The sequence below is a fragment of the Drosophila tropicalis genome, unplaced genomic scaffold, assembly GCF_018151085.1.
Source record: "Drosophila tropicalis isolate 14030-0801.00 unplaced genomic scaffold, ASM1815108v1 contig_593, whole genome shotgun sequence".
In the NCBI taxonomy this organism is placed as follows: Eukaryota; Metazoa; Arthropoda; class Insecta; order Diptera; family Drosophilidae; genus Drosophila; species Drosophila tropicalis.
The window spans coordinates 7,095,721-7,117,556 of record NW_027173070.1 but is presented as its reverse complement, the minus strand read 5'-3'; the positions used below and the strand labels follow the sequence as shown (position 1 = coordinate 7,117,556).

The 21,836-nt window shown below is 36.5% G+C and overlaps 7 protein-coding genes and 1 long non-coding RNA gene across 14 annotated transcripts; 3 read left to right on the top strand and 5 right to left on the bottom strand.

Annotated features, from left to right (window-relative positions):
* The first annotated feature begins 832 nt into the window (after window positions 1–832).
* Damm (Death associated molecule related to Mch2 caspase) lies at window positions 833–1,956 on the top strand. Of its 2 annotated transcripts, XM_068289487.1 has the most exons (4): window positions 833–1,149; window positions 1,211–1,610; window positions 1,667–1,743; window positions 1,810–1,956. In XM_068289487.1, the coding sequence occupies exons 1-3, from the start codon at window positions 876–878 to the stop codon at window positions 1,731–1,733; spliced, it is 741 nt and encodes a 246-aa protein (XP_068145588.1). In that variant the 5' UTR covers window positions 833–875; the 3' UTR covers window positions 1,734–1,743; window positions 1,810–1,956. The 2 variants fall into 2 exon arrangements, with proteins under 2 accessions (XP_068145588.1, XP_068145587.1); XM_068289486.1 differs by having other exon boundaries at window positions 1,667–1,956.
* Window positions 1,957–2,780: 824 nt separating this feature from the next.
* LOC137576398 (uncharacterized) lies at window positions 2,781–3,738 on the bottom strand. The gene is made up of 5 exons (XM_068289488.1): window positions 3,636–3,738; window positions 3,350–3,536; window positions 3,202–3,290; window positions 3,002–3,134; window positions 2,781–2,942 (listed from the first exon to the last, which is right to left on the bottom strand). Exons 2-5 carry the CDS (start codon window positions 3,471–3,473, stop codon window positions 2,872–2,874), a joined length of 417 nt encoding a protein of 138 aa, XP_068145589.1. The 5' UTR covers window positions 3,474–3,536; window positions 3,636–3,738; the 3' UTR covers window positions 2,781–2,871.
* Window positions 3,739–5,032: 1,294 nt separating this feature from the next.
* Twdlbeta (Tweedlebeta) lies at window positions 5,033–5,697 on the top strand. The gene has a single exon (XM_068290616.1). It carries the CDS (start codon window positions 5,049–5,051, stop codon window positions 5,634–5,636), a length of 588 nt encoding a protein of 195 aa, XP_068146717.1. The 5' UTR covers window positions 5,033–5,048; the 3' UTR covers window positions 5,637–5,697.
* LOC137577214 (uncharacterized) lies at window positions 5,659–6,350 on the bottom strand. Its single transcript, XM_068290617.1, has 4 exons — window positions 6,200–6,350; window positions 6,061–6,146; window positions 5,863–5,995; window positions 5,659–5,803 (listed from the first exon to the last, which is right to left on the bottom strand). Exons 1-4 carry the CDS (start codon window positions 6,306–6,308, stop codon window positions 5,739–5,741), a joined length of 393 nt encoding a protein of 130 aa, XP_068146718.1. The 5' UTR covers window positions 6,309–6,350; the 3' UTR covers window positions 5,659–5,738.
* Window positions 6,351–8,308: 1,958 nt separating this feature from the next.
* Sln (Silnoon) lies at window positions 8,309–15,926 on the bottom strand. Its single transcript, XM_068289892.1, is given in 7 exon segments — window positions 8,309–9,239; window positions 9,300–9,426; window positions 9,488–10,093; window positions 10,156–10,635; window positions 10,710–10,853; window positions 10,856–11,654; window positions 15,152–15,926. Coding segments are annotated over 7 exon segments (2,604 nt in total). The 5' UTR covers window positions 15,185–15,926; the 3' UTR covers window positions 8,309–8,824.
* A 95-nt stretch (window positions 15,927–16,021) lies between these two features.
* Window positions 16,022–17,373, bottom strand: LOC137577727 (uncharacterized). 6 transcript variants are annotated; one of them, XR_011032465.1, is made up of 6 exons: window positions 17,297–17,373; window positions 16,950–17,178; window positions 16,774–16,891; window positions 16,438–16,707; window positions 16,268–16,385; window positions 16,022–16,202 (listed from the first exon to the last, which is right to left on the bottom strand). It is a non-coding gene; the product is annotated as an uncharacterized lncRNA (long non-coding RNA). The 6 variants fall into 6 exon arrangements; XR_011032464.1 differs by having other exon boundaries at window positions 16,438–16,720; window positions 16,950–17,151; window positions 17,297–17,357; XR_011032463.1 differs by having other exon boundaries at window positions 16,950–17,151; window positions 17,297–17,357.
* Window positions 17,374–17,425: 52 nt separating this feature from the next.
* S2P (membrane-bound transcription factor site-2 protease) lies at window positions 17,426–19,441 on the top strand. Its single transcript, XM_068289580.1, has 3 exons — window positions 17,426–17,644; window positions 17,704–18,144; window positions 18,198–19,441. The coding sequence occupies exons 1-3, from the start codon at window positions 17,570–17,572 to the stop codon at window positions 19,218–19,220; spliced, it is 1,539 nt and encodes a 512-aa protein (XP_068145681.1). The 5' UTR covers window positions 17,426–17,569; the 3' UTR covers window positions 19,221–19,441.
* On the bottom strand, window positions 19,435–20,509 carry LOC137576455 (LYR motif-containing protein 2). Its single transcript, XM_068289581.1, has 4 exons — window positions 20,316–20,509; window positions 20,135–20,249; window positions 19,738–20,068; window positions 19,435–19,675 (listed from the first exon to the last, which is right to left on the bottom strand). Exons 3-4 carry the CDS (start codon window positions 19,774–19,776, stop codon window positions 19,439–19,441), a joined length of 276 nt encoding a protein of 91 aa, XP_068145682.1. The 5' UTR covers window positions 19,777–20,068; window positions 20,135–20,249; window positions 20,316–20,509; the 3' UTR covers window positions 19,435–19,438.
* Between the last annotated feature and the right edge of the window lie 1,327 nt (window positions 20,510–21,836).

The following is a 21,836-nucleotide window of genomic DNA, read 5'->3' as shown; positions in this document are numbered from 1 at the left end:
AATTCAGTCAATTAATTCTAGAACAATCGACATTCATCGACATGAAAAACATTCACACAGCCAACAAGAATAAAAGCAATGTGCAATAAATATATAACAAGAAAGAAAAGCCAAATTTAACTTGTTCTATTTTATACAACAATCAAATAATAAAATCCACTTGTGGACTGATAAGATTCAATTCATTTCCGGTTGATTGTTGATTGTTGTTGAAAAATTGAGTAAGTTGTTGCTGCTGCAAGACAGAGGTTGCTTACAGGAAAGTATTTTGCTTTTAGTTGATGTTTCCCCTTATTTTCGGGTCCAGTTGGGTCCAGGACATCTCCTGGTGGCAGCGTGATGCTATTTGGTAAGTATTCTAAACACTTTTTAGCTCTTTGAATGAGTTGTCTGAACAACGAGGAGTCGGATTTCAATCCCAGGCCAGTATATGGACGTAGTTTATTTATTACTATGTAGGTGTGGTATTTTAAAACTAGATATAGTATAAATTTCTATATTAAATAATAATAATATTTGTTTATAACGAATTTATATTCCATTTAGATTTTTCAATGCGAAAAGAGGTACATATGTAGCTCGGAAAATTAAGCCAGATAAGAAAAACTAAGATTATCGAACCCTAATCACCCTAGAAAGGACAATTTGAGAATCTTGTATAAGAATGTTATTTGTTTGTATGTATTTTAACAATAAATGTGTAACCAATAGTAAATAAAGACAATACGTTTTATTGTTAAATTTTTAAAGATAAGATAAAATAATGCAACGGTGTAGCCAAAACTATTTAACCGGATCGATTTTCTAGCCTTGTTATAGTAATCATTTGGTCGTGAACAAGCCAACACTCATAATAATAATAATATATAGTTCCAATGGATTACCAAGATACAAACGAATACGATGCCCATGGATTCTTGCCAAAAAGTTCTTCAATCCGTTCAACATCCAAGGTGAATTCCTTGAAAAAGCTAAGCCCTGCTGAGGTATATATATTTAATCATGAGAAATTTGACAACCCGAAAAAAGAACGCCATGGCAGTGATAAGGATGTGAAGGCACTGGAGAAAGCCTTTCAGAAATTCAAATGTAAGGTGAAGGTCATCACCGATGCCAGCGTTAATGAAGTTAAAAGGACTGTGAATGACTGTACGTAGTATACATAACCACCATTATCCTTATCATGTGTTTTTTGGATTAAATTTTTTAGTGAAACAAGCCAACTTTGAGGAACATTCTGCCTTGGTTATTGTTGTGCTTAGCCATGGTAATCGTAACGATAAAATAATGGGCAGAGATTCGAAGTACTCGCTGAACGATGATGTGCTCTTTCCCATTTTATTAAATCGTACCCTTGACGGTAAACCGAAGATTCTTATCGTTCAAGCTTGCAAAGGACACATGAACTCTAGGGTTAGGCGAAGTGCAACTTACTGTTCCGAAGTTTTAAAATGCTATAGCGCTTTGGAGGGCTTTGTCTCCAGACGCAATGTAGAGACTGGTACAATATTTATACAAACTTTCTGTGAAATTTTTGAGAAAATGGGAAAAAAAAACCATATAGAGGCAATAATGACGGAAGTTCGAAAAGAGGTCACAAAGCTTACAGAGTGAGTAAAAAACCGTTAAGTCTTAAATTAACTCTTTTATCTATCATTTCTTTCAGTAATCGTCAAACACCATCGGTGACCAGCACAATGACACGCGAATACGTCTTCGGCAATTACATGTGAAGGACAGATTGTAATTACTTTTAATTACGATAAAAGAAAGAGTATTTATTTGTTCAATTTGGGTTTTTTACATCAGGATTTACTTTGCTGTTGTGTTCTAATTCAAACTTCAGTGCCATCGACGCTTTCATTATCATAGTAAGTGATTAGTCCCCTGTAATATGAGTATACGACCAGCCAAAAATAAATATTCGTGCCTAAGATTGATAAAATGCAATAGAAATGACTTTAGATTAAATTATTTGCAACTCACAGATCAGAATGGAACACGTTATAACTACAAACACAGTGGTCGCTAGTGCATAGATAATGAGATAAATGGAAAATACAAACAAAATCACAGAGTTGATAAAACTTGTGATGAGATAAAATATCAATAATATTGTTGAGACCTGTAATAAAAAGAAAAAAACAAAAACAAAAACTTATAATCAAATTAAATCAAATATTAATTAAGAGTATACTAACAATAAGGGCACCAAAGAGTAACAATATGCAACCAATGCAATGACAAATGGCCACAGCATGTTCAATGCGAGTAGCAATGTGATCTGTAAGTAAAAAATAAATCTAATTGCATAATTCATCTGCTTGTTGATTGATAATCCATAACAAAAACTTGTTAACTTTTTGTAACTTGTCAGTGTTAATGTTAAGTTAAACAAACCAAGAAATTTCTTAAAAATTTCATAAATTTGGACATATAAATCTTTTTTTTTTTTTTAACTAGTATATCTTTGGCAACTAAGTGCGCTTAAATTAGTAGCTTATTGAAGTTACTTGAGATTGTGTTATCTTATTTTGCACTGGTGACAAGATAAGCGAGTAGACAATGTGCTATTAGCCAGTTCTTACCAGAGCCAAAATTGACCAACACGAGGTTGATTATGAAATCAACAGTGGCAATGGCAATACAACCATGTCGTAGACCCACACAGCAGCAACATTTCTTCAAAAGTCCCAATTTCATATTTTATTTGTTTGGTTTTTGCTTGTGCTTTGTTTTTGTGTGTTCGATGACAATAATTTTTACAAATGCTTATCAGGTATTGTGTGATTATTTTTGCTGTGTTTCTTTTTTTATTGTTTTTCACGTGTTACACACATTAAAATTTTGATAAAACACTGTGTAGAACAACTAAATAAATATAGGACCACCAAGTGCTGCATAGAATGAGTAAGACACCAGCCAGAAGTACAAGCATATTACTGTCAATGAGTATAAGTATGAGATAAGTACTAACAGTATTAAAAGTGTAATTACTCACTTAACGCAAGTACATAGATAATGATAACGGGATACCAAATTCGAAGTATTATATCCGATATAATGAGTATGATCATTGTCAGGGCCTGGACCATGGTGCATAGTATATAGAAAAGCATATATCTAGGCAGAAGCTATAAAACGAAGAGCAAAAGAATGCCACTGTAAATAAACTTGTTCATAGTCTTAAGTTTGACTCACCTTCATACTAGCGTAAATTAATAGGGCGGCACTTGCTATGTGAATTATCATAAAGACAATAAATAGTTTATGGCAAAGATCGGGTGCCCCTGAAACAGATTTTCAACATATGTATATAAGGTGCTTAAGGAATGCCAATTGAACTAACCTGATTCGCCGAAAATGGCCACAAAAATAGCACCAATCAAATCGATCACTATGTGAGCTATGCCCACAGCAATTGCCCCAATCTGAAGATCGATGCAACACAAAAATTGATGCAAATAGATCATCTTGAAGCCGTCGTTGCTTGTTCTTTTTCTCTTATTCGACTATGTGGGAATTTGTTTTGTGTACTTTGAATAACGAAATGTTTCATCAAATAATGACAATAAATGAAAAGTAAAATATATATAAAAATGTCATAATTATTTCCATAGATCCAAACTATTTACCTAACTAAAACAGCAACTATGGCCCACTAGGTACTTATATCCTTGAATCTGTATCCTCACTGTTCGGTTCCTCAAATTTGTTACTTAGACAACTTAAAAATTGGTAAAATGAGATGAATATAAATACAAAAAAAGTTAATCTGTAGGATTGAATAAAACAAGAATTGTGTAAAATACTTAAAATGTTATTGATTCGACTTTTTTGACATTTTTACAATCAATTTTTGAAACCAAAGCTCGAAAATGATATCGTTTCCAAAAATTCTGTACTTTGCTGGCCCAATGAACAGCTCAGGGCAGTTAATTTTAAAAAGAATTTCAAAAAAATTCACAAGTTTCTTATAATATATTAGATATTTTATATAAAAAGCATCGATCGGTTCTGAAAAAACTAATTTAAGCCATTTTAAAGCTTTTTAAGACATAAATCGAAAGTCGTTTAAATCGTTTTTTCGTCAATCTATCTATTCTTCAGACCGATAAAATCAAATTTCAGAATGTTATATCTTTTTATCATAATAACATATCTCAATAATTTGCAATTTATCATCATTTGAAATATCATCAAAGATTTGTATATTTTTAAAATTTTAATTATTTTCGATAATTCTGAGATTCTAATGCACATTGAAAGAAAAACTCAAAAATAAACAAAGGCTTTTAAAAAAAAAACTTGAAATTGAGTTGGATTTAAAATTTCGACTAAAATGAGGCAAACAAAATTTGTGATCCGGCACTGGTAAAGAGTATTCAAAGTCAGGTATGGAAAATATTTAGCACTGTCCTGAAATATTTTTGGGTTTCTCTTACAATTGGCAAATAAACAAAACAAAAACGAGAAATACCTTAACAAGATTGAAGAGCAATAAACAATATTAAAATTGTAAAATTGTTCAAGTATGAAATGCCTACAAGTGTTGTATAATAATTTACAGTTGGACAATGACATCGACAATTATATATATATATATATATGTATCCAAGTATTTGGCAAATACCTAAACAAAAACAAAAAAAAGGCCGGGAAGCCCAGAAAACCAAGTCAGACAGAACGTGCCGGACATGCATACAGTAATCCAAATCAAAATCATATGAAGTCATACACGCGTCGGGCCCTCTTATATATTGGTATATCTGTTTTTTTTAGGTTTGCAATTTCGTTTTCGTTGTACAAGTGAAATGACATGAATTGGGCACAATGTGCCGGGCCAGAGACGACTGATTTGTGATTTGTGGCTAATTTGTATGCGAAGTGGCAGAGACGCGTAACTCGCGTAACTCGATTGGGAAGCCATCAGCCATATTATGCAAAGAGTCCAACGGAATGGAGCTACAATCTGAGTATAAAATGCTCGATTGACCCACAAGCAACGAGTCATTCGTCAACGAGCCGAGTCGATAACGTTTTGCATCATGAAATTCCAGTTGGCTGTAGTGTTTGTAATTGCCTCCATGGCCGTAGTCCTGGCCCGACCAGAGCCACCAAAATCCCGCTATGGACCACCGCCGGTCCCGCAAAAGGAATACGGACCACCACAACAGGCTCAACCGTTGCCAGTGTATGGACCACCCGCCGAATTTTATGGCCCACCAGCCGCACCCACTGTGGAGTCCATTGTCACCAAGAACGTGTATGTGCATGTGCCGCCAGAGGAGCCAGAGCTATATCCGGCCGCTTCACCCATCCAAACAGCTGTGCCCAAGAAGCATTACAAGATTATTTTCATCAAGGCTCCCAATCCACCAGTGCCAGTGCGTCAAGTTTTGCCGCCACCAGTGCAGGATGAGCACAAGACTCTGGTCTATGTGCTGGTCAAGAAGCCGGAGGAGCAACAGCCTCTGATTCTGCCATCGCCGGCGCCCACAGAGCCCAGCAAGCCAGAGGTCTATTTTATCAAGTACAAACAGCAACCGAAACCGGCTACCCAATATGGTCCACCAGCTGCTCCAGCTGAGGAATACGGAGCTCCACCAGCACCAAGAACTCTGGAACAGTTCTAGTTCTAATATACACTTAGCCAGGTTGAGACAAAACAGAAATATATTGTAAATATTATTTATAGTTGGCCATTATTAAAACCAAAATTTACAAATCAAATTATTTCATATTTCATTGGACAAACGATCGTAAAAGGAGTAAACCACCAAACAGAAATATAGACCTACAACTAAAAGGGATAACAAGGATGACAGGATATCTAAGCGATATCTTATTCTTCCCTCTTACCCGCTTGAAATGCATCAAAGACAACATAATCGTAAAAGTCATTCTCCATAATCACATAGATGGCCAACCAAATCAAAGTGAATAGCCGTATCAAAGCCACCAACAAATAGGGTACCACTAAGAATCTTATATACTTCAAAAGGACATCAAAAATATTAGAATTTGGCATTAAAATGACTCGTTAGACATGAATCTTACCAAAACGGCGCCCAATAGAAGGAGAAGGCAGCAAATGGCATAAGATCCACTCACCACCAGGGAAACAAAACCCATCCAGGTATCAGCTGCATATACATAAATAGGTTTCTTAACGATATGATTAGTGTATGCAACTCACGATCTACAAAAAACCGATCCACGCCGCGTATCAAGACATCTATAATGGCAATTAATATGCAGCCGCATCTCAATTCAATGCAGCAACAGCAATTATCGGCATAAATCATTTTGGTTTACAAAAATATTTTATACATATGTCAAATAGAGAATAATTATCTATTTTATTTATTACGATTTTGAAATTTTTGGCATTGCCAAAGTGATAATTGACAAAGAAATCAAAAAAAAAAAAAAAAAAAAATAAATAAATTTACCTTGATTAAAAACATTAACTATTAAGGCTGTAATAAATTGAATTAAACAATTGGATAAATTAAAAGTAAACCTGAACAAAGAAAGAAGAAGTGATACAAATTTACATATATATACATATATGTATTCATTCATATTTGAATCAATAAGGATATCCATATTAATGAGAACTTGTTTTAAGTTTGATAAGCCAATTAACTAATTAAGTATATGTATATAGACAAGCTAAGTAAAAATACTTTATATTTGCAGTACATTTCCAATATGAAACTCCAATTATTCCTATTGGAAAATGCTTTTTGAAAATGCATTAAAAACTCGAAAATCGCAAACCCATAACTGAAAAACTCAAACTAATCTGAATTGAAGAAAAAGGAGCTACTGAGATTATAAATAGGAATCAAAAAGTGTTGGAATTTGATTTTAATTTTTAATTTTACAATGTTAAAAAGCAATTCAAAGATAACTGCGTTAAAATTAAAGTGAAACTTTTAATAAAATGATTTTTTATTTTATTTTTATAGAAGCAAAGTTGCCATTAAACCGAGATATGACTTTTCAGAGTCCGTTCGTAATTGGCCAAATACTGACTGTCGAAAACAGGTGTCAAAAAAAGTTTGGAAATTTTTGAATAATTCATTAAACGCAACACAACATTGCAAATTATTAATTAATTTAAAAGTCAATTTCTTAGAACCCTGAAAACTTATATTTTGGTAAATTTTCGCAAGGAATCAAGTCAAATAATATTCGTTTTTTAAAGTTCCAACCATTTTAAAGCTAATTGTCATTATTCTGAAATATAAATTTAAAAAACTGATCTTTTAATTTCCCAAAAAAATGCTGAATTGAAATCAAACTGATGAAATAATTTTTGAAATTTAAAAAAAATAAAGTATGGGGAAAATACATGCTTGAAATCATCTTACAAAGATTTGAATAATTCTTTTGACTCCTTTAGCCTCTCAATTTACAGTTTTTTATTTTTGGTAACAAATTTTTCACATTATTAACCTTTTTAGGACTACTACATCACGATAACTTTTTAAACTTCCATATTTTTATTAGTTTTGAACACATTGCCAAAGTGAACTAGGCCAAAACTAGCAGTAACTAAAGAATCGAAATAGATTTTCTGTACCTACAAATTTTAGAAAATTTAAGAAAATGCATTTCCGAATTTGTTTATCTTATGTTTCTGAGTAGTGAGAACATCGTTCTTAAAGGACTGTCAGGACCTGTAATTTTAGTAGATCCTGCATCAAGTTTTCTTTTTGTCTTAACGCTCCAAAAATCATGGTCCTGACCAAGAAGATCCAACATAAGAATTAATTGAAAATCCATCAAGTTGAATATTTTCAATTGAATTGCAAAACGATATAACAATTATCGAAAATAATGTTTGAACGTGTTTTTATGCTAATTGTTTATGACTTGGGCCAATTTCTCAATGAACTGACCACCTTTGACCCTGACTCACATTACAGTTACACGACAAGAAACAACAAAAAAATACCAAAAAGGGCAAACATTATAAATTATAACATTCTAGCCACGTTTGGAGCAACAATCTGTTTGGCATAATTAATGAACTAACCAGAGTAATAGAGGTTACGGTCAAAAGTAAAATTTCTCTTACCATTTTTGTTTTGTTTTTTTATTTTTTTTTTTTGGTAATTTTTCTCTTTTTGTTTTTTTAATATTTTATTTCTGGGTAAATGTCTCACAACAACTAAGTTACAACTAGATTAATGCTAGGATGCTCAAACCAACGAAACTCAATCTTTAGTTAGTTGTTTTTGTTGTTTGGTTTTCTTCTAAGTATATTGTTAATAAACTTTAAATGAACTCACACAGAGATGAATGGGGCATGATGATGGGTTGGGGTACCTAGAACTAAACATATGTATTTGTTAGTTAGTATGCAGTTTATTACGGTTCTTTCATTTCGTTTTTGTTTGTTTTTTTTTTGTCTTTTTAGTTGGGTATAGTTTTTTTTTTTTGTTGTATATGTAAATCCCATAGATATATATATATGTATATTAGAATTTGTTCATGTCTTTTTTTAACTCAGTTCTTTTGCGCAACATTTTGGTGCTTATTTAAGTATTTAGTATTTTTTTGTTTTTGTTTTTGTCCCTTTTTGTTTTGTAGGCAGATATTCATTCATATATAAATATATATATATATAGTACATTGTATGAGATATGAGAGGAAAAAGAAAGCTGTTGTTGGATAGTTGATAAGTGATATATAGCGAGTTATTCGGTGAGGCATTCGAAAATAATATTCGGTATTAACTAAGGAACTATTGAAAACATAGGTAATGTTCGAACTATATGTATATATATAGTGGGTAGTAAGTAACATTTTAGGCCACTCCCATGTGGTCGTCATCATCGTCGTCCTCGTCGTCATCTTCATCCTCATCCCGCTGAACAAAGAGACGATGATTACGAGCCTCCAGTATAGACCAAACAATCAAAGGAGTGCAGCCAAGAACCATGCAGGAGCCCATGCAATAGAAACAGATCTCATAATCGCCCGACAAATCCCTCAAGAGTCCAGCCAATGGAGGCACTGAAATGGCTCCAATACTTTGAAACATTCGTACCAGGCCATAACTCGAACTAATGCGATCTGTGCCAAAGACATCGGCCAGTAGGACTGGCATCAGGACATACCAACTACCCAGACAAAGACCATAGATAGCTGCCGATAGACCCACCAATATAAGAGTCTTGGCAAAGGGTATGGTAAGCACAGCTAAACCGGCGCCCAAAATGCTAAAAAACAAATCAAATAACACAATCTAATGCATTTTTTTAAGCCGAACGACTACTTACCATAGAGTGTAGGTCTTTTTGCGATCAAAAAGCTGCAAATCGGATAGCCAACCCAGACCCAGACGACCACAAAGATCTAATACGGCGCTTACAGCCACCAAATATCCCGCCTCGCTCTTATTGTAACCTTTAACACAAGAAAAAGAAGGGTCAAACATCTTTCTGGATGTTAGGCTGGGATCACTAACCTATGGAAATGACATGAGCCGGCAAATAGTACAACATGTAGGGGCAACCCACAGACATCAGAGTGACCGATAGACACATCAAAATGAAACTTGGCTCTTGCAGTAAACTAATATCCAAATACATTTCAATGCGTTCACAACAAGTGCGAGGCATCTTGTCTCCATCCTCGGCTCCATCTTCATCGTCGTCTTCATCGTCGTCCATATGATAACCCGTTGCCACCAATTGGGAACTCAGCATACCGCTATCCATCTGCTTGAGTTCGCTGAGATTACTCACTGGGGTGGGGATCTCCATGCTCTTGCTGAGGCCGCGACTAACTGGCGGTGGTTGTGATGATGGTGGCGACAATGGCTTCTCTTTCTCCAGATGAGTTTGTATCTTTGAGATGACCTCATCGTTGGCAAAAACATTACGACGCCGACGACTGCCACGATTGGAATCCGTGCCCGAGGAGTGTTTGCGATAAACCCAAGTTGAGTCCGTGCTAAGATCCTCCACAGAATGCAAGAGACCCGAACTACGCACCTTTTTCATGGGCTTTATGAAAGTTGTCTCGCCAATGATATCCTTGACTTCGTCATCGCTCTCCTGAGCTGATTTGTCTGGAAATAGGTGTTAGTTGAATAACTTAAATGCTAATTAGGTAGATAAGTTGACAATTCACCTGGTTGATGGCTGGCCATGTAGTTTATATGATTCTTGGATTCTTCGAGAAACAAATGCTCTATAAACTTATCATTCAACTCGTTATTAGATACCACCACATCGCAGGCGTCTCCAAGATAGGTGGAAGTGGTCAACATGCCCGTGCCACTGGGATTAATCTCCTCGCTCAAAGGCTTGCGACTGGCTATCTCTTCATGCTCCTCCTCATCATCATGTCCATTAGGCTGTTGCTCTGCATAGGCACTGATGGGTCTATAGAGTGTAGCCGAGACACAAACATGCAACATGCAACCTCCCAATATGAGTATAGTGCCATGGAAACCACAATATTCCACCAAATGTTTAATCAGCACAGGTAAAATGAAACTTCCAGCAGCTGTGCCCGACACACAAATGCCATTGGCCAACGCACGATGCTTATCAAAGTATTGCGAGACAATCACAATGCCCGGTGTGGTAGATAAGCCTCCACCAATACCTACGAAAGTGGGAAGGAGGCACAATTGCTTGTAGTTAGTACATTTGCGCTGGGCAGGTAAATCAACAACTCACCTGTAAGTATGCCAAAGGTAAAGAGTAGATGAAGCAAACTGGTGGCAAAGTAACTCAATATCATGCCCATGGCACAAAAGATGCCGCCAACAAAGACCACAGCGCGACATGAGAAGCGCTGGCACAGTGCGCTTGATAGGGGGCTAAGACCAAACATAAGGCCGACAAAATGGCGGGTATCCATGAGGCCACAGTGGCCGTGGAGCTGGGAAATGTTTCCATTATCTCTACATAAAGTACGCCATAGGATTTCACCAAGCCGGCCACCCAAAACTGCACAGAGAATGCTCCGAACACAATGAACCAACCATAGCCACCATCTGGCGGATCAATGGTCCCCTCTGTGGTGGTTGTTGTCGACGAATCTCGATCCTTCGAAGGTTGTTTCAGACGCTTCTGCTGGGTGGCCGACTTTTCACGCTCCTTGCTCCGACGAATGCATTTACTTTGCGCCGTACTGCCGCCCAAGGATTTGCGATTACTGCGCAATTCATGAGATTTTGCTATCAACGGTCTCGCCGTAATGCTCGATACTGTTAACAGGTTCTCATTGTCATCCTCCTCCATCTCAGAGATCTGATGTTCAAGCAGGCTGGAGTGTAAAGTGCGCGGGCAACAGGGTGCATCCAGAGTGAGAGTGACGGGTCGGCGCATGGGTGACGGTGATGGCGATGGCATATACAATGATTCCATTTGCTTGACATCCAACTCGGCCAGGGGCTCAACAACTGTCGGTGGCGCAGGTGCCGGCAATGGAGCTGCTGGTGGTGCCGAGACAATTGAGAATAGAGATCCAGCTCCAGCTCCACTGCCATCGTGTGGTCCAACTGAGCCAACGGCTGAGCCGCCGGGCAGACGATTGTCGAGAATGAGCCCTCCCGACTCGTACTGGACTCCACCAGTTGGGTCCGGTTCACTCGCGCAGTAAACCGATCCCCGTGAACCCTGCAAATGTGGAAGAGACAAACGCCACATCAAAGATGAAACAGTCTGTTCACAAAATGAAAAAGGAAGGAAGTCACAATTTGTGACCAATTTGGCAAACGAATGCTAAATGATTGCCAAGGCACGACACGCAAACTTCCAGACCGCAATTCAGAAAAAAAAGAAAAGGACGACGACATCGCTGCATTGCCCTAATGTATGCACTCCATTTGATTTAATTGAGTTAAGTTTAAGTTGTTTTTCAAAAAAAAAAAAAAAAAAAGGAAAAAAAAAGAAATATAAAAACACAGAAGAAGAAATAATAAGAAATAACATTGCTTCTCCTTAGGTGATTCATTGCTATTACTTTTCATGCTTGTAATTACCCCAGAGCCTAGGAAGAGGGGAATGGATATTTGTTGTTATTGTGATACTTTGTTTGTTAAATCGATTGAAATAAGTTGCCATTTTTCTTGCAGAGTTGCAGACTAGAGTGACTAGAGTGAGTGGGTGGGTGAGTGGGTGGATGGGTGGGTGAGTGAATGAATGAGAATGATGGGTGGGTGATGCATGCTGTGCGCTTGCCATGACGTCGGGGAATTTTCCATTCAACCATTTTGCCAATTGCCAATCGACTGCAATGCAATTCAGGGTCAAGTTTAAGGCAAACATTATTATACTTCCTCCCCAGGCAATACAAATCAATGTTGATTTTGCAATCATCAGGCAATTTATCAAGGCGTATACGCAATATCACACATACGACACGCGAAACAAATAGAAAGCTAAATTAATGTAGGTGAATAATATCCACACGTGTCTGTTATCATCATCATCATCATCAGTATTCTAATCATCATCATGGTTGTCATGTCAATATACTGTTTTCCCAATGGTCATAAATATATTCAGGTTATATTCTGCTGGTGTTGGAAAATTCCATGAAATGGGGGAAAAAATGTCAAGTCATGAAACATGCAACTATTGAATGCAACCAACTAGGTTGCTGCCTGCCTGACAAAGTTAATGAGCATCCTTGCAAAAGCAGAAAAGCAACAAAAAGAAAACGCCTGTCCATTTGGCACAAAAAACCACCCCAAGCGCCACACCCCCTCACAATGACCTTGTAAAATGTCACAGCCTAAGACGCCATTGTGTGTGCGCTGTCACCCAGGAATCTTCCATCTTAAATTGCGAGGAAAATTACAACGAGCTTTGTGACACAATTTTCATCCTCCTCTCAAGGTCAATTTAAGCAAATTACAAAAAAATATTTTTCTTTGTTGCTTTTCGTTTAACTTGTTGCTTAAAGTTCACGAAATCTAAATTAAAGAAAATTCCTATAAAAATTTGTATTTTGTATTTTGTCCACTTTAAATTGAAAATGGTGTCTTTTTATAATAATTAACTAAAACAAGTTAAGTGTTGCAATCAGTTAGCCAAAGAGTTAAGCGGAAAAGTGATTTAATTGCCCCAAGAGTGTGCTTTAACAATATCCTTTCGCTTAGAGAGAGTTTTGTCGTTAGAAGAATTGTCTAAGGGCTCTTTAAACATTTATATAGTTGCATATGTATATGTATGTAGAATTAAAGTTAGTAACTACTTTTTGAACCTTTCAGAACCAGTTGTGCCTCTTGGCAACACTTTGTTAACACTCTGTGTGGATCCATTATACTTTAGACCTGAAAGGGTCTAGTTTTTAAAAAATGATAGGCGTTGAATCATATCTAATTTTTGTCACATTTTTATAAAGCATATAGCATTTAACGGGAACTTCAATTTACTTTCATATGTTGATCAAGAAAAAAGTACTTTAGTTTAAATTAATATCGTAAATCGGCGTCAAACCAAGGGACCTCAAGAATTACATACAAAAACCCAAAATTTCGATGGACCCAAAAAAAAACCTGGGGCTAAAATGGCAATTTTTGGTATGTAGTTTATCTTAGATTACCTAGATCTACAACTTCTTCAATGAATTTACATGTCTAAATATATTATTAAAGATTTTGGAGAGACTGGGCTTAACTACTGACCGAATATTGATAGGGGGCTTTTTGTTTAAACGCACCTGTAAAAAATAAACGGCGAATGCTGACATGACAATAATTACGGATCATCATCTAAATACAATAAATTTCTTGGAAGCCCAGAAAATCAACTTCAAGTTCAAAAAAAAAAAAAAGTGGCTAACCTACTGACCACCACTGTATATATATAACTATATTTCTATAAAAATCTTAACTCTATTTCAACGTTTATACCTAAGAAAATGTTTGTTAAGAAGAGAAAATATTTCGTTAATCCTCAATCATTTCCATTATCCCCAAAGAAACTATCAATGTGGCAAACAGGATAAAAGTATTTTGATGGAGCATAATCTTGTAAACATAACCGATAATCGTATTCTGTATATCGTATATCTGTTTAGTTTATATTCATTTCCTTTTGCTTCTAAATAAAGTCTTCTAGTGCGTTTTGAAACCCTAGAATATTATGCAATAAGTTAGAATACCCTATGTTCGCTAAAAAGGTTTCAGGTCCACATGAGATTAAGGAATTCGTCCCGATTGCTTAATGTGTGGTTTTTAGCTTTGAAAGATTTCAAAATCTGAAGTCCTTATGAAAGATGAAAGAATCATCTGATAAGCTTTTGTGCTGTCAACGAAACAATTAAGTTCGTAAGACTTATTTTGGGTCGACAGGTAAGATTTAATACGTTTTGAGAAGAATAAAATATATACAGATATTTGCTGTGTAAATTATTATAAATATATTAGAACAAACTCAAAATATCTTGGAAAAGTTGAATCCTTTTAAAGAACTTCAGTAAAAACATCTTTATTATTACAGGAACTTCAGACAAGTTTGTTATCACTAAGTTTGACTGTGATAATAATCAAAACAAACAATACCTACTTGTTTGAGGATCAAATTCATATTCCTGTTACTTTTACTTTTTAAAGGACTCTTTAATGCTAAGGCAGCTATAATACATTAAGAAATTAGCTGTTAAGATTTCTTCCTTGCTTTCTTTATTGTTTAGAACTTTATCTATTAAAGTCTCTCAAATACAAATTAATATCCATTACTGGTTTTTCCACCAAATGTATCAGAATTGAATACCCATCATTAAATGACTATATCAATTTACCTGATAATTAAATAGAAAGCCATATGTTTGAGCTACCCAGCCCCTACTTATATCCTCTTTGCCCTTGATGTCCCTGATGTTGACCCAATACTGTCCATTGTTTACTGGTTTCGTTTCAAATACTGCGCATACTCACCAAAATCCACAAAATAAAGAGAAACAGAAACATAAATATGTATATATAAAGCCTACCAAGCCAACTCAAACTACCTCAATAATTCCGAGATTGGCCCACTCCAGTCTAAGTTATTTGGATGATGTTTAAAAAAGATGCGGAAGTGTGTGTGAAGTTTGTTTTTTGTGGATAGGGAGGGAGTCTGTGGATGACTTAACATCCCATCCGTCGATGGGTTATCTCTTTTACCTGTAAATGCCAGTCACGCTGTAAGGATGACATGGTCGTCGTCCTTTACTAAATGTGAAACGTCTTTGATGTTTCTCTTGTTGCTCGCGTTGTTGTTGTTGTTGCTTGGGGCGTAATTGTTGTTGTGCACCCAAATGCATTGGGTTAACTCGGCTGGTTGACTTCACTGCACAAAGACAAAGTATAGCTGAGAGCTGTAGCTGGAGCTGGAGCTGATGCGGACCTCCCCTCGATGGCCCAATTTTGTTTTGAATATTAATAATTTGAGCTAACTCTTGTGCTCGTTGTGGTCCTAGTCCTGGTCCTCTTTTTCGTTCTATTTGTCTTATTTCCTTTTGGCACTGAATTGTGATTTTTGTATTTTTTTGTAATTATTTCTAGTTGGTTTTTGGATTGCTTAAGGCTTCGCAAGGAACTTGTGGGGCTTGTGAGAGCATCTTGTGTCGAAAACTGTTTCCTATTTCCTCTTTGGCTCTTCCTCTTACTTGATTTTGATGATTCGGACAAATCGATATTAAAACATCAGCTGAAGCTGATGAAATTAAAAACGAGTTGCAGAAATTTCAGTTTCTTTTACAAGCTTTCTTCCTTATTTAATTTTTTCTCAACGAAATGAAAGTTGCTAAAGCAGAGAGCAGGCTTTTCCCTATTGCAAAATTTTCTTTTATTTTTCTTGTTCGACACACACAAAGGACTTTTGGTTACAGCATACGGCTCTACGCTATAGGTGTTAGTCGTTCAGCTTCAGATTCTCGACTGAAGCCTAGAGTCTTTCGGCTCAAACGACTTTTGTGGGGTCTCTCTCAATGATTGTAAAGGTGAATTTCCCTGACAAGAAAGAGAAAGACTGAGAGGAAGAGTAAATGTGTGTTTTTCCACATTGCAATGCGCCAGTTTTATTCATTTTATTTTGCTCGGCATTTTCTTAGGTCAGGTCAGACAGCTGTTTGGGTTTCATTATTATCTTCATCCTCCTTCACATCGAGGGGCAACCAATTTTTATAGCTCAAAAACAATTGGAGCACAATGGTCCAATTGAAAATGCACAGAACTGAGAAGGAAAAAGCCGTTTAGAAAAATAATGAAAATTAAAAGTATTTACATATTCATTCACACCTAGGCCTATAAGTACTCCTGTTTGTGTGCTACTCACGAGTGAAGCGAAAAATTGTGCGTAACTTAAAGCGCCCACTGGTACAAGGACGATCCAAGGTATTAAGTGATTGCCGATCCTCTATAAGAAGTTAGTTATAATAATTGGATTTCCATTGAAAGGATTTGCTTACATTTAAAGTTCCCCTGACGAGCAAAAGACTGGAAATTGTATAAAAAACGGACAATACCATAAAGCAGCAAGCCAAAAAAAGTTTATCCTTCAGTTCTTGAGCTGCCAAAAGATTTGCATGGAAGCATTCGATACCCATGACTGATGACACAATGCCAATAAATATGCATACGAATTCGACAATTCCTTCCACTTTTCCCATAATGTTTAACTAGAATATCTATGAGGGAGTTCCACAGATCGGAAATATAGCAATGAAATGCCCACAGAGCTTAAGTTAAGAACTGTGAGGAGTTAGGAAACCAATTGTAAATACTTTGAAAAAGGTATAACTCACTAACAGAGGCAATTAAGCAATTCCTAGCAGATACTGAAAAGGTTTCAATAGCTACGCAATATGCTATTATTCCATAGGGAAGACACACCAGCCAGGGAAATATGCAGCAGCGACGGTTCTGCAAAATACAATAAAGAATTAATAGATTAGTTCTTGCGCATGTTGGTTATACCAACTAGCCAAACTCCAGTTATCAGTATCGACGAAGCTATTATATAGACAAGGGCGCCAGTTTCTAGCATATATGTTGGTATCTTGACGATCTGGTCATTACCACAGTGTGAACTTCCGAAACAATTAAATAGGATATAAAAAGCCACAGCACTTGAGATAATGCCAATGATAATTGTGGAAATTCGCAGACACGGAAATATGTTTCTATATAAAAAACTATCAATACTAAAACTGTTCATATTTATTTGAGATCAATCGCAAAAATTGGCAATATTTTAATTAGTTGCAGTTTATAAATTTTATTAACACTGGCAATTCTTTCTATAAATATCCAAAAACATGTACTTACTATAATTTAATATCTACAAATGACCGTTAGATTTTTTATGTCGTTATTTTTTGTAAACTGTGACTTTTGAATTTCCAGTGACAAGTAACGGGCAAGCTGCTCATCTCTAGTTCTGCACGCGATTCGCATGGTCCATCTCTAAACAAAAAGACAACAAATTAGGAATTTTATAAAAATATGGCAAATTAAACATTAAAAAGGTTTGCATTAGTCTCTCTGTGTGGGTGTGTGTGTGTGTGTCAGCTAGTTATAGACTCTCAACCGAAAGCTACGATGGATCCCGTGGTGTTCTTCGTAGCATTGACTTCGATATATTGCATTTTATATTTCTTTGATCGGTTCTTTAAGGTAGGCTCTTCTTGATCATCCTCAAGACATGGCTTATATTTATATTATTTCAATTCTAGAGTTGCATGCACTATCCCTACGATGCGTTTCTGAAGAACACCGGATTTACTGTGAACTTTATGAGTGTGCATTGGCACACAAATGCCTTCAATCGTATGCTTTTGCGTTGGGGCTCTGCTGGCCATAGCTGTACCAGAAATTTTCTAGTCCGTAGCTTTAATGTGGGGGTGTTATTCGCCTTTTCACTGCTGCCTATTGGCATTATATTGCTGATTATAACTATATTTAATGGCGGTGAGACGGCCACGTCATCTTCGTCCTTAGACTCAGATGCCGCCTCCTTGGTGCAATTAGAGATTCTCTTGCCGGGTGTGAATCTGCCGCTTCAAGAGATTGGCTACTATATTGCAACACTAGTCATGTGCCTGGTAGTGCACGAATTGGGCCATGCCCTGGCTGCAGTTCTTGAGGATGTACCAGTGACGGGATTTGGCTTAAAGGTGAGTTCAAAGTTAGCTGATTCAGGTGTCTTCTAATGTTTTCATCGTTACAGTTCTACTACTGCCTACCTATGGCCTATACAGAGCTATCTCACGATCATCTCAATAGTTTGCGCTGGTTTCGCAAGTTGCGCATCCTTTGCGCCGGTATTTGGCATAACTTTTTATTTGCCAGCTTTTGTTACCTTCTCATTTCCTCGGTGGGCATCACACTGTCACCGTTTTATGTATACAATCAAAATGTGATAGTCACCGAGCTGACCGCCAAGTCTCCATTGCGCGCTGGTGGTGGAGATCGTGGCCTACAAGTAGATAATGTAATTACTCAGCTAAACGATTGTGAAGTAAGCAGTGAGGAAACCTGGAGTGGCTGCCTACAGAAGACACTGCCCGTGCGTCGAGGCTATTGTGTGAGTGCCGACTTTGTGCGACAAAATGATGAAAGCATCGATATATCGCATCATTCCGCGGACGGTCGTCTCCAGTGCTGTGATGAGAGAAATCCCAATGTCAGTTGTTTTGAGCTAATCGAAGATATGACAGCGGAAGCTCCTGCGGAGTTGCCTCAGCACGTTTGCCTGCATGTACGCCGCACCTTGGAGGATGTCACCGAGTATTGCACTGGCGGTGATTGCACTCAGGGGCATTGCCTGCGACCCTTGATGCCAAATTCAACGGCCATATTACAGTTTAAGCGCCAGCGTTTAAATGGCGAACAATTATCTTCTGTGATCTATGTGGGCCATCCCTATGATGTGGTGCGTTCGGTAAGGGTATCCGCTTTCGTGCCACGGTATTCAGCATTAAGTTCTGCTTGGCCAGATTCATGGTTTCTACTCTTGAAATACAATGTAGTCTTTAGCATTGGTCTGGCTCTGGTGAATGCGATACCCTGCTTTGGTTTCGATGGGGCGCACATCACCAGCACTGTAATACACAGTTTCCTTGTGGGACGCGTGGATCAGCATGCCAAGCGAGATCTCATCTCGCTTATCATTACCAGTGTCGGCTCCCTGCTCTTTGGCCTGGCCCTGCTAAAGGTTGCCTGGTTGAGTCTATTGAAGCCCTTGATCTAAGGAGAGAAGGACTGCAAAATTTCACATGCCTTGCGACAGACACTACTCTAGACTGCTAAAACAACGCACTTTAATATCTTAACGTACAGCGAAATGTAGACACTTACAACACCTCAAAGGTTTTTATAGCTTTCTTAGTTAAACAATCATTGTACTACTATTTATTTCTTCCCTTATTAAGTGGTTGACGAGCTCAAAAATAAAACAAAACAACTAAATTATTTCTTCTCTCCATTTACTGCACTCAATTGTAAACTGGTCTTTAGCTCGGTGAGACTACGACGTCCATGCTGTATAAGCATTTTAATAGCCACTTCATCGCTCTGTTGGCGGTTCGTTTCGAAATCATATCGAGCCCAGGCTTTAAGTTCCATTTGACTATGTTTATCTGGCACTTGGCGTATGGTCCGAAATATATCCCTATATAGTTTCAATACCTCTTGTCGCAGCATGAACTGTGGAGTAAATGAATTAAACAATAAATGCATATAACACTCATCCACTTTGGAGTAGTTACCTGCTTAAGACTAAGCGCCGACTTGGGTAGCTTTGACATATTATCATTAAAAAGTAATTGCTTAATTTTTCAAAACAAAAAACAGCTGATGGGCCTATTAGTGAAAACATTCGATGTGTCATCGGTTATCGAAGCAAGTGTCGATTGGTTATCGTTTATCAACAGAAATGTAACGGCAACAAAAATTTAAATCAATTGGCAGATGTAGATTGAAAAGTTGCTACGTTCTCGTCATTAACAGTATCGTTATTATCGTTATTATCTACACGCGTCCAATTTTTCAAGTTCAAAAACACTTGCATCACAATGGCCCAATTAAAAATGCTTATAACTAAAGGAAAAATGCAAAAGACCTCAAGAATCAATTAAAACAAATGTCTCTACTATTATAGCTTACTCATGGCTACTAAAAGGCTGGCATTTCCATTAATCACCATGGCAAGACATTTCGCAAAGCATATTACACCAATCCAGGTGAATACGACCCATGGTATCATCCAGTTTGGCCGTTCCTGACAAAAGGGAATTAATCAATCATTAAGTTAATCAATATAAATTTCGTGCACTTCTTAGATTACATTCTGACTGCCCCAAAGGAGCAGCATGCAGGTAAATACATAAAAAATCGATGCCACAACACCCGCCCAAGACAAAAATGTATAATCTTGAGTTTCATCCATCTCTTTAACATTAAAATATATAGAGAATATAGCCACAGCAATTGATACAACGGCAATTATGATGACTAAATATTTACACAATTGGCCGAATCTCGGCATAGCTTGAATAATTATTGTTTTTGAGTAATCGATACTGGTATACTTGTTTAATTTTGAATTGTTACTAATTGAAAACCCCCAGGAGTCAAAATCACCTTAAACCTTGACATAAATCGGGAAAATATGGCATAAATTTATGTATAATGACACATGGTTAAAACTGCAAGTAAAACAATTTTGTTGCCAATAAAAAATATCAACAACAATTAAAGAACAAATTGCAATTTTCATCAACTATTGCTAATGAGTCAGTAAACAAAAGAATATTTTTAAGTACATTACGGTAAAAGAAGAAACGAAAAGAATTTGAAAACTAATGCTAACAATAAATCTATCTGGCTCATGTTCAAATTAAATCAAATTCATCGCATTAAATGCTACATTTATCTAAATTATTGCATTGTTTTAATTTGATTGGCACAGCAGCTGCAGCAAACTGTGTCTGCTTTTAATTTCTCATTTCCTTCTGTTGTACATCTGATTCTGATTCTTTTTGTGAAATCTTAATTATTATGTTGCTATTTAAGCATTTGGCTTGCTCTCTGTTTTTACATCTTTGTTAACTGTTAAAGAACAAAGCCCAATAATGACGACGACGACTATCAAGTTAGCCACGGGACTGCAACACTTAAGTGGTACTGGGTACTTACCTACACACACACACACACACATCAATTGGCAATTGGTACTACCAAAGTACTATCACGACTACATGATGGTCTATTGAGTAAAAGGTGGAATAGTCGTTCTTTTGGCTGTGCTTGTGCTTGGGACTATCATCGACTGCCAACTGTTTTTGGACCCTATTAGGGAGTAAGTGCTTAATTATCTAGTTAAATGAGTCACAACGATATTACAATTTGGCACCGTTAATCTTTGGAAAATAGTTTCGGGAAACTCTGTACCAAGAATGTTTTGAAACTTCAATTCTTACCTACTGTAATGTGATATGAATTACTCGTATGTTTCACACTCACAATGTCATTATTGACATTCTAGATTTATATATTTTTTATAATGAGAAACAATGTTTAAATATTATCTTTATTTTCTTAAGTTATAATAAAGGCTTTCAAAAATAATAGTTAATATAAAGTTTACAATTTTAAAAATTAAAATCAAACCCTGCTTTTTTTTCTAAATGATAAATTTGGCAACAAAATTAAGATTTTCGTCTATTAAATGAATAAAAAATCTTTTTAAATTTGTTTAACCAATCTTTGGTGATTGGGTTTATTTTAGTAGCTTTGAATAGGTTATACTAAGTAAGTGCTTAGAATGCTAAAACTTTTCTTTCCTTTTTATAACTATTAATAACTA

Coding starts and splice junctions, on each gene's coding strand:
- Damm (XM_068289487.1), top strand. CDS start 876: ATGGATTACCAAGATACAAACGAATACGATGCCCATGGATTCTTGCCA. Junction 1,150..1,210: donor TAAAAGGACTGTGAATGACT/GTACGTAGTATA, acceptor TAAATTTTTTAG/TGAAACAAGCCAACTTTGAG. Junction 1,611..1,666: donor GAGGTCACAAAGCTTACAGA/GTGAGTAAAAAA, acceptor CATTTCTTTCAG/TAATCGTCAAACACCATCGG.
- LOC137576398 (XM_068289488.1), bottom strand. CDS start 3,473: ATGATCTATTTGCATCAATTTTTGTGTTGCATCGATCTTCAGATTGGG. Junction 3,291..3,349: donor GGCCATTTTCGGCGAATCAG/GTTAGTTCAATT, acceptor AATCTGTTTCAG/GGGCACCCGATCTTTGCCAT. Junction 3,135..3,201: donor TAATTTACGCTAGTATGAAG/GTGAGTCAAACT, acceptor TTCGTTTTATAG/CTTCTGCCTAGATATATGCT.
- Twdlbeta (XM_068290616.1), top strand. CDS start 5,049: ATGAAATTCCAGTTGGCTGTAGTGTTTGTAATTGCCTCCATGGCCGTA.
- LOC137577214 (XM_068290617.1), bottom strand. CDS start 6,308: ATGATTTATGCCGATAATTGCTGTTGCTGCATTGAATTGAGATGCGGC. Junction 6,147..6,199: donor GGATCGGTTTTTTGTAGATC/GTGAGTTGCATA, acceptor ATGTATATGCAG/CTGATACCTGGATGGGTTTT. Junction 5,996..6,060: donor TTCTATTGGGCGCCGTTTTG/GTAAGATTCATG, acceptor GTCCTTTTGAAG/TATATAAGATTCTTAGTGGT.
- S2P (XM_068289580.1), top strand. CDS start 17,570: ATGGATCCCGTGGTGTTCTTCGTAGCATTGACTTCGATATATTGCATT. Junction 17,645..17,703: donor TCTTTGATCGGTTCTTTAAG/GTAGGCTCTTCT, acceptor TTTCAATTCTAG/AGTTGCATGCACTATCCCTA. Junction 18,145..18,197: donor TGACGGGATTTGGCTTAAAG/GTGAGTTCAAAG, acceptor TCATCGTTACAG/TTCTACTACTGCCTACCTAT.
- LOC137576455 (XM_068289581.1), bottom strand. CDS start 19,776: ATGTCAAAGCTACCCAAGTCGGCGCTTAGTCTTAAGCAG. Junction 19,676..19,737: donor CGGCGCTTAGTCTTAAGCAG/GTAACTACTCCA, acceptor TTTACTCCACAG/TTCATGCTGCGACAAGAGGT.